This window comes from Corapipo altera, unplaced genomic scaffold, assembly GCF_003945725.1.
Source record: "Corapipo altera isolate COAL_440 unplaced genomic scaffold, ASM394572v1 55, whole genome shotgun sequence".
In the NCBI taxonomy this organism is placed as follows: Eukaryota; Metazoa; Chordata; class Aves; order Passeriformes; family Pipridae; genus Corapipo; species Corapipo altera.
In genome coordinates, this window is record NW_020884882.1 from 10,876,290 (window position 1) to 10,888,807 (window position 12,518).

General features: G+C 37.8%; 1 protein-coding gene across 4 annotated transcripts in view; it reads left to right on the forward strand.

The window, feature by feature from the left end:
• The window catches only part of ATXN7 (ataxin 7), an 86,349-nt gene extending 73,831 nt beyond the window's left edge, over positions 1-12,518 (forward strand). For all 4 annotated transcript variants that reach the window (XM_027640649.1, XM_027640646.1, XM_027640647.1 and 1 more), the window contains 8 exons: positions 950-1,202; positions 1,875-2,137; positions 2,916-2,998; positions 4,732-4,997; positions 5,408-5,606; positions 6,477-6,598; positions 6,887-7,838; positions 8,952-12,518. In XM_027640649.1, the coding sequence (XP_027496450.1) occupies positions 950-1,202; positions 1,875-2,137; positions 2,916-2,998; positions 4,732-4,997; positions 5,408-5,606; positions 6,477-6,598; positions 6,887-7,838; positions 8,952-8,969 (2,156 nt within the window). In that variant the 3' untranslated portion in view covers positions 8,970-12,518. The remainder of the gene's footprint in view (positions 1-949; positions 1,203-1,874; positions 2,138-2,915; positions 2,999-4,731; positions 4,998-5,407; positions 5,607-6,476; positions 6,599-6,886; positions 7,839-8,951) is intronic.

Consider the following 12,518-nt stretch of genomic DNA (forward strand, 5'->3'; position numbering starts at 1 on the left):
CTGATAGACCTCTTTCTCATTTCTCTTAGATCTGTGGTTTGCATATACTTGATTGCCAGACATGCCTCTTAAGCAGGTGTTGATTACAGAGATCATTGAGGAATCACAGGTGTCCAAGTATCAGCCGAGCAAACAGTCAATTAACATGTCTATGTGTAGCTGGGTGCTCCCTGAAGCTACCAGGTGTTATGAGAATTTGTTGTTCTAAAGAACTACCTTTACAGTATACACTATTTTAGCTGAAATGGTGCTAGTAATATACAAATGTTCATGGTTTGCTGTTAATTAAGTAACACATTCAATGATGGAATATGACCACTCGATTCAAATGCTCAGATTTTTGGTTTTGTAGAAACCAAACTGTTGCTGCTTTAAATGTTGTTGCTAAATAGAAACAACAAGCAGGGAAAAAAACCCAATCAAACAAAAAACCACAATACCCCAGAAAACAATAGTTGACTTGCTATTCTCAGGAGTGTTCCATGCTGAAGGTCTAGCCAAAGGGTTATCATGAAGTAAAAGTGAAAATGTTGGATATAAGATAATTTTGACCGTTAGTAAAAATACTTAAAAATTATTCTTAACCTTTGAGAAATACCATACGTAAACTTGCTGGGCCTGAGGATAGGGGTCTCTTGGCTTTGTGTGTCTGAGGTCCAAGGCTGATTCTCACTTGCTTTTTCTTTAAGATTGAGAGAGAGCTGAGCTTTAGTGCCTGAGGAATGTAGCTCCCAAAGTTTGAGGAGACTCCCATAACCCGCTGGAGACCAGCACTGAGTGGAACCTCATGGATTACAGTGAAGGCTTGAATCCTCTTTGCTCTGTGTGTGGCAGGGCACCTCCCAAGCCAATAAAGCAAAAATGTTAATGTAGCAAATGACAACAAGAAGTATTTAAGAATTGTCTCTGTATGGGAGCTTAAACCCCCCTTTTTTTCACTCCTTTTCAGAAAGAAGACACAGCTCCTCCAGCAAGCCGCCTTTGACTCCTCCCTCCTCTTCAGTATTTTCCCTCATTTCATCTTTCCCTTCAAAAAACAAAGGTAGCAGTGGAAGTGGGAGCAATCGTTCATCCAGTGGAGGTACTAGTGCACCATCATCAAATTCCAAGTTGTTGAAATCACCCAAAGACAAGCTGCAGATCAGCGGAAACAACAGGTTAATGCATTCGGTACAGCACAGCAAAGTCCCCCACGATAAAATGTGAGTATGCATTTTGACAAAGAATTAAATATTACTACTTGCATAGGCACTGCTCTATTAGTAGAGTTTCCTTTTCTTTCAGAGGGGTTTTGGTTTAAGAGATAATCACTTCAAACTCCTCCAGATCTTTTCCAGCAGCCTAGTCCAAGATTATAGATAATACTCATGACTGTGTTGAACAAGATCTCTCGCAAAGGTGCATCTTAAACCACCATGAATGAAGGTCATTTCACTAGGGGCTCTTAATTCTTTGATCTAATCTGCATACTTTCATCATAAGGGAGTTTTAGCTCTGATTCAGGTGATTTTTGACCTGCAGGTGTGAGATCACAGCACTGCTGATATAATTTAATATCACAGAACAGGGCATTTCTCACTGGACATAACAATCCATTCCAGTTGCTTTGGTGATAACTCTGTCTTTTGAACCCAAATAATGGTTTCTGAAGTCCCTGAGGACACTCTGAAATACTTACAGGGAAATGAGGGAAAAGAGGACAGAAAACATGATGGACATCATAAAAAATATGAAAATAAAAAAAAATAATAAGAAAATGAGGAGTAAAGGAGGAAGGTCTACATTTGCACTGGGAGTAGATCAGAGTATTGTTGAGCAATAACATATTTTAACTACTTTTTTTCAATTTTCTTCCCTTTGTTTTTCATCAATAGTATGACTCCATCTGTCAAAGTGGAAAAGATTCATCCAAAGATAGATGGTGCCCAACTGAAAGCTGCTGTTGGTCCAACTTGTTCTACTACTGTGAGTTCCTCAATAAAGACTGGCCTTAATTGTCCCTCAATACCAAAGCCACCCTTGCCTTCCCCTGGACAGATACTGAATGGTAAAGGTCTTCTCTCTGTGCCTCCATTTTTGGAAAAGAAACCTGAAGAAAATACAAATAATAGGAAATTTTTACATAAAAGATTGTCAGGTAATTGTTTTTAATTATTATTTACTATATTCCTCTTAGTAATGTATCTGTAGAAATACATATAGAAATAATTTTCAGGAGCAAATTAAACACTTTTGTAATACTTTGACTTGTAGTAAGTTTTTTTTATGTTACAATTTAAATCTGTAATTTGACATACCCTTAAAGGATGCAAACACCTTGAAATGTGGCTTTTGCTTTCAGAAACTGTACAGATCTTAAAGGCCTGTCAGTTCCAACAGTTTTAAAATTTTGCTCTTCTACTGTCTTTTAAGATTTTAGTTTCCTTCGTTCTGTATGGAAGGTTCAAATGTACATAGAAAATAGAAAAACTAGCACCTTTTAAACTCAAAAATGGAAACTCATCTGCTCTTTACACTTTTTAAACACAATTATTTTGAGTGTTAGTAGAATGACAGAAAAGTTGTTGACACCAAAACCAACAACCAAAAAACCTTTTTTTTTCTTTGGTCACAATCCATAATGATGGTGACCTCTTCTCCTAACAGGCAGAATCAGCTCCTCCTTTGGGGTCACTTACAGGTGTAAATGTCTCCATTCTCTTTGTAGCCCAGAGATCTGTATTTCAGCACACCATAAATTTACTGAGAGTGTAGAAAATTTCATTTGTACAGTTTTATTGTGCATTTTTATTTGTACATTTGCCTGTGTTTTATTTGAAAGTTTCCAATATGGGTAATTTTTATAATGTAGCTAAATGTTGTTAGTATTCCTAAATGTCTTTTGATAACTTTTCACTTTTGTGTATCTCTGGCAGAGAGAGAATTTGATCCTGATATATACTGTGGTGTCATTGATGTGGAAACCAGGAAACCTTGTACTAGGTCTTTAACATGCAAGGTAGGATATCAGAATCAGGATAAGATTATCTGGAGTTTTAATTCCAATTCCTTAGGAATATGATAGAAAATGGAAAACTACAAATTTCTGCTGTCAGTAATTACCACTTTAAATGGTACCTCTCAAAACATGTTGTCCAGAACGAAGAAGGAATTGTTTTTGAAGTTCAGTTAATTATTTATTCAAAACCATGTTTCTTAAAGTAACCTGGGGAATTGTATTTTTCTATAAACCTTTTAAATGTGGATGCTGACATGGGACAGTCCATGCTATTCCACATGTGGGTAGCAGGGGACCAACACATTCCTCTGTTTGGGGGTAACCTTTGGGTTGTAGATCATGAATTGTAAAATTCCTCATAAGCATTAAAAATATTATTTGTTTATGCAGGATTTAAATAATTCAAGCTCTCCCCCTCTCACACCCCCTCCTCTTCCCCCAGCAGAGTCTGCAGCAGGTACTTGGGAGGTATTTGTGTAAATGTTAATGCTGCTGGATGTAGAGCCACAGCCAGCTCGGAAATGAGGCTCCTACAAAAATCCATGGAGCATGCCTAGAGGTCAAACTCTAAATTAAACAATCCATAAAAACTTTCAGTCAGACAAAATGTCTCCTCTGGCTCCAAAATCTTGTGAGACGGAGGGGTATCACTTGGTCCCTAGGGAGCAAAAATCCAGATTCCCTGGAAATGTGCAATATTTTGCTGCTTTCCTGCAAAGCAGCTTAACCTGTCAGTTTGGGAAGCATCTGGTAAATAAACCACCTACAGAACAAAGGTAAATGAAGCTGGCACTAATGACCCAGAGGAACTGAACTTGAACACATTGCCCTTTTGGAATTACAGAGGGGAGGAAATTGTTTTGCTAATGGAAGAGGGGAAAAGCTGAAAGATTTTACAAGAGAAAAATGCAAATCAAAAGTGAAAAAGAGAAAGAAAGTAAAAATATTTCTTAGGAATTACTTATAACTACTGATAAAATATTTTTGGAATTGCTATTTGTGTCTGAATTATGTGATAACTTTTGCCTACTAAAATGAACCAAATCAAAGCCTTGGTGCCATATTAAAAAAGGTATTCTGTGTGACTTTAACAGTTTAGAAAAATATTTTCCATCTATTTCACCTTACTTAGAATTTGTGCCATTTATGCACATATGCGTCTTACTGTGTGTAATGTTCAGGACACTCAGAGAACTTTGAGTCCTGTCTGACTCTGGATTCTGCTGGATGTTTTGCATTCCTTAATATCTATTTGATTACGTTAGTTTTCAAGGAATATGTTAGTATATAGTAGGCAGCAAAGTATTTTTATAAATATTTTTCAAGTCTCCCATTAAGTCTTATTTTAAACGTTGATGTGTTGAATATTTTCATAAGTTAAAGTAAATATTATCTCTTTTTAGTTTTGCAGGAGTTGACAATTGAGATATCAATGTAAAAAAAAGATTTTCAGTTCCAGTGTTAACCTTATAAAAAACTTGGCAGTTCACGTTTTAAAAAGAAATTTGAAAGAAACCTTTTACTGAATTACTGGTTTTGTTACTTTGTATCAGACAGGAATATAATCACCCCCAAGCCATTTTAAGTTTGTTTTCTAAGTCATATTTGCATTTGTTTACTAAACCAGGAGTATGACGATTTTCTCTGTTTTAGAACTGTAGAGGCGTGTTTTGAGTGTTTGACTTCGACAAATGTAATAGCCTGGGATTAATGATTTATTCATGGTTCTGCAGACACATTCCTTAACCCAGCGGAGGGCTGTACAGGGTCGAAGAAAACGATTTGATGTGTTATTAGCTGAGCACAAAAGCAAAACCAGGGAAAAGGAACTTCTTCGACATTCGGATCATCATCAGCAGATGCCCCCTCTCAGGGAACCACATCCCTCACCTACTAAAACTTCCCAGGAGCTGCACCAAAATTCTCATGGAGTTACTCTTACAGAATCAAAGCCTTTATTACCTAATAAACCCAAACCTCACCCCCCCAGTCTTCCAAGGTAAGGAAAATCTGCAGATCCAGTGGTATGAAATTAATAGTGGGAGCTTTTGAGGGTGCGATAGGGATCTGTTGGACGGGGCAGTGTGTTTGCTCTAGGCCTGATGACTGTGTGCAATTAGCAATTACCTGCTGAGTGTAACTCGGGGTGAGGAGGGTTTGGTGTTTGAAGCAGTAAAAGCTGACTTGCATCAATAACAGCAGTTCAGCAACAATTGGGCAATGCTGCTTTTCCAGGGGTGCCACCATACCCCACATCCTTCTGCTCAGTGGGTGTGTTCCGAGACTATGGACAACACCAGCAATCTGTTAATGTAGATTTCCTTCTGTCACTAATAGTAAGCACTTAAAGGGTGGAATTTTTGACTAGACTTGGTTCAATAACACCTGGTTACTACTTACCTTGCCCAGGCCTCCAGGCTGTCCAGCCCAGCACAGTGGAAATGCCCCCAGCGAGTCTCCTTCTGTCCACGAGTCCCCTCACCCTCCCTTGCCTGCAGCTGAGCCAGCATCTCGGTTATCCAGTGATGAGGGAGAATGTGATGAAAAAGAAGAGCCTGTTGAAAAACTGGATTGTCATTATTCAGGTCATCATCCTCAACCAGCCGCTGTACGTTTTAAAAGTTAACCTCGGTCTCTCCCTGGCTCTAAACTTGTAAACAAATTACTTGGGGGTTTTAAGGGCGGTTTGCTATGGAGTATGTGATTTTATTTTTTCTTTCTATATTTTGAGAAAATTTTGTGGCCTAGTAGGCGGTGAAGGTTTAACTAGTTGCAAAATAAACATACTAAAAAAAATGTGTTCATAGCTCATTTCCCCAATCCAAAGAAACTAAAATGCCAAAATACTAAAGATGAAATTGGTAACTGCTCTAAAGGACTGTGGGTTTGGAATAAGGGCATGTAAACAGTGTCTTTTTGGTGAGATTTTGTTATTGGACTTCCCCTCTACACCCACACACATTTTTACTCAAGGTATCAACATCACATTAAAGGTGGCAGTAAAGTGTTTCATAGTTAAATCTTGACAAAAGCTAGTTAGTCTAACTAAAAGCAAATTTATTGCCTAGACTGTATGTCAAATTATCTCCTTTTTTTAAAAAACAGACTACAAGCAGATAGCTCGTAGCTCCTCAGAAGTAGATGTTACATATATATATTTATAATTTTTTTATGCATACACTCAAACACACACTGCTGTATTTCTCTGTTTAATCAAAGAGATTCAAATTTGACTTTTGCTTTTAGTCATAAGTATGGGAGTATCAGATAGGAAGAAAAAGATACCAATACACCAAGGCCAAAAATGTAAAATAGTTGTTATGCCATAGAAATAAAAATTCCAATTTATATTTTTTTATCCTTTATCTAAACATCAGAAAGCATATTACTTAGCAATATTTGTTTATAAACAAGTGCTTTGTTATTTAGAGAGTAGTTACTGGAAGTAGAAAACACCAATGAAAATCTGTCTTTTCAGTTTTGCACATTTGGTAGTCAGCAAATTGGAAGAGGTTATTACGTGTTTGACAAGCGGTGGAACCATATTCGATGTGCACTTGACTTCATGTTGGAGAAGCATCTTAATTCACAAATGTGGAAGTGAGTAGAAGTGAAAGAGTTCTTATTATTCTTGGTATTTGTAAAAGTACATGGAACCTGTGATTCTAGTTAAAGAACAGTAATCTTGTGTTCAGATTAATCAGAACGAAGGTTGATGGCCTGTACTTTGTTTTTTGCAACAATTAACTGTCAATTTCATGAAATATTTCAGTGGCATTAATCAACCTCAAGAAACAATCATTTTAATGTAGCGTTGTTAGACTGGGTACTAGTCTGAAGAGTGGTGGTTACGTGGGGTTTTATTTGTGTCTTTCTGTTCACCTGCAGGAAAATTCCTCCAGCATCCAGTACCACAGCATCAGTCCGTGCTCCACATCGGACAAACTCGATGCCTGCTTCCCAGCACGGTGTCAATGCAGCAGGTTTCCTCTTACCCACCACGGTTATGTCATCGCCAGCGTTGGTATCTCCTTCCTGTGTGTCTCTGAATAACAAATCGGTACCATCCCACGGAACGACACTAAATGCCAATCCTGCTGCTTTGGGGGCAGTGGATCCTGTCTGCAGTATGCAATCGAGACAAGTGTCTTCATCCCCTTCAACACCTACAGTGCTTTCCTCTGTACCTTCACCTATGCCCAGCAAACCTCAGAAAATGAAATCCAGCAAATCTTTTAAACCTAAGGAATCTTCTGCTGGCAGTGGCACCTGTAACAGCACCGGCAGCGTCAGTAGCAGCGGCGGCTCAGGAAAGAAGCGTAAAAACAGTTCCGCACTGCTCGCACCTTCTCATTCCACAGAGTCCTTCAGAAAAAACTGTGTGGTGAACTCTGGAAACTCTGGGACCTCCTATCATCCGTCGGTGACAGCTTCATCCCACAGTGTTGGCCTCAACTGTATGACTAGCAAAGCTAACTCTGTTAGCCTCAAACATGACCAATCAGGGAGGGGTCCTCCGACCGGGAGCCCTGCAGAATCCATAAAGAGAATGAGTGTGATGATGAACAGCAGCGACTCCACGCTCTCCTTAGGGCCCTTTGTTCATCAGTCCAGTGAGCTGACTGTAAATTCACACAGCAGTTTTTCACATTCACATACTTCCCTTGACAAATTAATAGGAAAGAAAAGAAAGTGCTCACCTGGTTCAAGCAGCATCAACAGCAGCAGCAGCAAATCAAACAAAGTTGCCAAATTGACATCAGTGAACAATGTTCATGCAAAACACACTGGTGCAATCCCAGGGACGCAAGGACTGATGAACAATTCTCTTTTTCATCAGGTAGGAAATTTTGCCTCAAACTAAGCCAGCATGAACAATCATATGATTATTCATGTGCTAATATTGCATGTGTTCTCTTAATTATTAGGTAACCAATTCCAGGTCCTGTTCAAGTGAAAGATACTTCTCATGTTTGTCCACTACTCATTTTGAGTGTTTTTATAGTACATTCACACAAGTTTTTATTAACATTGTAAAAAAAAAAAACCCTACATTTTATGAAAGTAATCTTAAATGTGGTGTTTCAAGTTCCTTATATATTGCCTGTGAATTGCTTTCAGATGAAATTCATGTATTTTAAAAATATAACTTTAAAAGTCTTTCCAGCCTGCCGTGGAACTGAGCTGTGTGCCTCAGCCTGACTCCTTGTTTCTGTGTCAGGAATAAACATTCTACAAAGTGGAACGTAATGATGCTGATAACAGAACTGTGATACTGTGATAAAATAAGCCTATTATCCCAAGGTGTCATTGACTAACTTCTTAGTAATAACAAGATTAAATGTTATAAATAAGATAGAAACCTTTTTAGTAGGTAAAGTGAACAGATATGCTATAAGGGAAATGGATCTCATAAGTTTGTAAGATCCCATTTTAAAAATTAGTTTGGGGTTTTATTGTGTTTTAAACAAATCTCACTGGAAAAGTAGTGTCTTCAGGATTGAAAACCCAAGAAACTTTGTTTCCTCTGCTGCTTAAACCCTGAAGTCTGTGCACCTGGAGGGCCAGGAGGTCAGTAAGAGCTTTATCAGAGTGGTTTCTTAATTTTCAGTTTCAGCCACAGAGGAAGATTTCCACTGTTGTGTTTACTGTGACAAAAAAAAGCATTCAGATGGCTGAATTTATTTTTGTACTTACCTAATCATTACTACCTCAACTATGGAATATAAATTAGAAATATAATTTGAGTGAATTAAGGAAGGAAATTGTGCCTGAAACCATTTTAACTTCTTAAGAGCTTTAGTTGAGAATTGTCAAGTCTTGGAGATGCCAACTGCATGTTAACAGTGTCACATTGTGCCTGAGACTCTCTTTATCCCAGAAATGTGTTTTCAGAGCTTCTACTCCAACAGCCTGGCTCACTCATCCTTCTCTCTCTTTTCTTGCTCCCAAGCCAAAGGCCCGTCCCTGATAGCTGAAGGCACCACGGTGAGAAACGAACTGGACAGTTTTCACTACAAGCAAAACCTCCATCTGGATTTCTGGACTCCAAGATGCCTTGAGTTTTCCCAACTTCCCATGGTCCTCAGGTGTGGAAATCTACTGGACTGTCACTTAAACAAGGAATTTCCCTGAAGCCATGTCTGTAGCAACGAATATACTAGAAATGGACACTGGATGAAGTTCAGCCACATAATTGCTCTTATCAGTGTTAACAGTGGTCTGGACTGTTTGCTACAAATCTGTGAGATTTTCCTTACAGGAGTACATCATCTTGCCACTATTTGACATAGTTTGGCTGGGCAAACGAATGTTTTCTGGGGGGAAATAAACGTTACTGTGGACTTATTTTTATACTGATGGTGTCTTTTGTAGGTGATAGCTAACCAGACAGACACCCTCAATGGAGAGGACCCCACGACAAGGGGAAAAATGTGTGAGGCACAATGGAAAGAAGCCCTCAAGAAGGGAATATGGCTTTAGTGTTTTTATAGCAATGTTCCTTTAATGGAATATAAAAAAAAAAATAGCACAATTCAAAAACTAGTCTGTTTTGCCCAGCCTTTTGCAGGTAATTTGGGATAAGAAGCTATCAGGAGTTTAAAACAAAACAAACCCAACAAAACCAGAAAAAACTTGTTTGAGGCCATTGCTCAGAAAACAAGTATAAAAATATCGTATTTGTGTGATACAAAACCTATTTTATATTCTTTTGAATAAGATTTGATTGTGGAAGAAAAGGTAATTTTGTTCTTTAAGAATTCCAAAAACATCAAACAGACAAAGGCAAATAACCTCTAAAACTCTATGCCCAAAGAACGTATTTATTGACCTATACTGTATACCATAGGCCTTTGTTATTTTAAAAAAGATAACTTATTGGTGAAATTAGGCTGGATTTGTCTTTCAGCTGATGAAATTAGCCCTTTTAAAACTAAGTTTTTAAAGTATTTAAATATTTTCTAAAAACCATAAAATTCAGTTGCTTTCTGCCTTGTTTGTGTAACTAAATTGTTAATATGAGATACCTTCCACCACTCAGTGAGATTTTTTTGGTCAAAATTCTGGAATAAACACTAATTTGACAGGAGAGTTCCCTGTGAAGCACAGGTTTGTGCATCACAGTCACCCCCTGCCCACCCAGGCTTTATGAGCACGGGGGGCTTTACGCAGTTTTATATAGTCCAGCCAATTTTTATGAAATATTTTGTCTTGCATCAAAACACCTCAAAAGTGAATTCCGCTAAAGGGCTCATTGTGTTATGGTTTGACCCCTCTGGATGTTTTTGTTAAGTTTTTAAACATCAGGTAAAGGCTCAAAAGTAACTAAAGTTTCATTAAGGGGGCAAAGTAAAGGAAAATTAATTCCTAACCAAGGAGAATTTTTTTTTCTGCCTTAAAGGGGCACCAGCTATCGCTGAGAAGAGACAATCTGAGCCTGTCCAATTGTTCAAGTAGCCCAGCCTTCTCCCCATTCTGGTGGCAAGTAGTAAGTACATCAGGGAATCCAAAGCCACTCTGAGTAGCAGTTGCTTAGTTGTTTACCTAACAATGCTTTCAGTTTCACCTGAACTTCCTACAAAATCATTGTTATACAGCAAAACAAGAAGCCTCTATGCAGACACTTTAGCTTTGAATTGATACAAAAGATCACACTGAGAAAGCAATGTACTAGAGACTCTTATTATGCAAACTTTAAAAAAAAATAGTAGACAACTTTTCAGGAACAAAAGGATTTGTATTTAATAGGATGCCCTGTTGAAAGGATTGTTAGAACTGCAATTGGTTTAATGTAAAAGGAACCAAAGTAATGTGCCACAAAGAGAAATCAAAGCATATTAAATCCTGCACATTTGGAGTGAAATCCACGCTCCGATGAAGTCCCTGGGGCAGAGCTTCCACTTCAGGACAGCGCCAGTCACAAGTGCAATTTGACTCTTGGTAGACACAAAGGTAAAGGAAACAAAAATTTGGCAAGATTGGACAGTAGCGAGTTTGTGATCGAACTCTCCTGGTTTTTTAAGGTTCTGTTGATCTGAAAGCAAAATGGCAAATCCGTGCTCCTTCGGTAGCGGGCAGACGTGTCAAAAGTGAATTCCTGTACAGAGCCAGTGTCTGCAGCCACCTGTGTCATGTGGGTTTGAGCCATTGGGAGCAAAGAGTTAGAACATAAATTCTGTCTGCCCTTACAGACCTGCTTAAATATTATGTTTTAGATCTTGGTTATAAGCAGAACATTGTTCCTGAAGCTTTTATTGTCACATAGTTCTTACTGTAAATAATTAAGGAAGCTTAAAATTAATTTTCCTTGCAAAAATTGAATTTGCAGTGGCTGGGTTGTTTCTAGACAGATTTTGGTATTAATTTAAGAGATACAGTTTTTATAGTCTTTCCAACTTCTCGTTATGACTCCTGCAGTTTTCTTAACCTAAAAAATTGCTGCAATGATGAACAAAGAATTATACAAGAAAAAAAACATACTTTTGTATCTTTATTTTGGAATTTCTTGTTCTATTATAAATATTGAAGTATCCCTATTTCAGAAGACATATTTTGTTAATTGATTGTACATATTTAAATATGTATTTTTGCACAGGTCTTTTTTTCTTATATCCAGTTTTGGTACAATTGAGATCATCTAGTATTTATTTATTAATTAATTAAAAAAAAAAAAAAGAAAAAGCAAATACCTTTTTATAATTTGAAGTGGTTCACTGCCAAGCCAATAGTTAACATGCCTACTTTGCAACGTTAAGGGATGCCTCCGTTTTGTGAAAGCCGCGTCCCTTTTCCTGTCTTGGGAGTGGATCCACGCAAAGGATCTCCCGGGTCCTGCGCTCGGGTCCTGCCCCGGGAGCCCCGAGCGCAGGATCGGAGCTGGAATGGTCGATGTGGCATTGCTTATCAGTTGCCTGATTCCCAGAAGATCCATTTAGTTAAGTGACACACTGCTTCTCTTTTTTTTTTTTGTTTTTTTTTTTTTTTTTTCCAGTGTTCGTGTGCGTGTGTGTGCGTGCGCATCTGTGTGGGTCTCATGTGGTTTAAAACTAACGGAAAAACTGAAAGTGCCTGATATAACTAGTTTTAAGCTTGGACTGTTTAGACAGCTTCTCCTTAAAAGACTTGAATGTTCAGTTGAAATTTTGGAGCTTGCTTTTTCCACCGATATATATGTGTGTGTATACGTATGTATGTGTGCATGTATATATATATATACACATACATATATATGTATTTCTGAAATTAATGAGATGGGTTGACAAAAGAAAACAAATGATGCTGGTAACTTTTGTAAAATCTTTTAATTCGAATACCTTGTGTTGGAACAATCCCATTGGTAACTGATATTTAGAATATTGCCAAGGGTGTGAAATATGGTTTTAACCTGCAGTTTATTTAACTGTCTCATTTTGGGAAGGGGGAGAGTGGTATTCATTAATTAAATACTTTAGAAAATGTCCAAAACTATTGTTATTCCAAAACAAACAAAAAACCCCAAGTAAGTACCTCTTAAAACCAC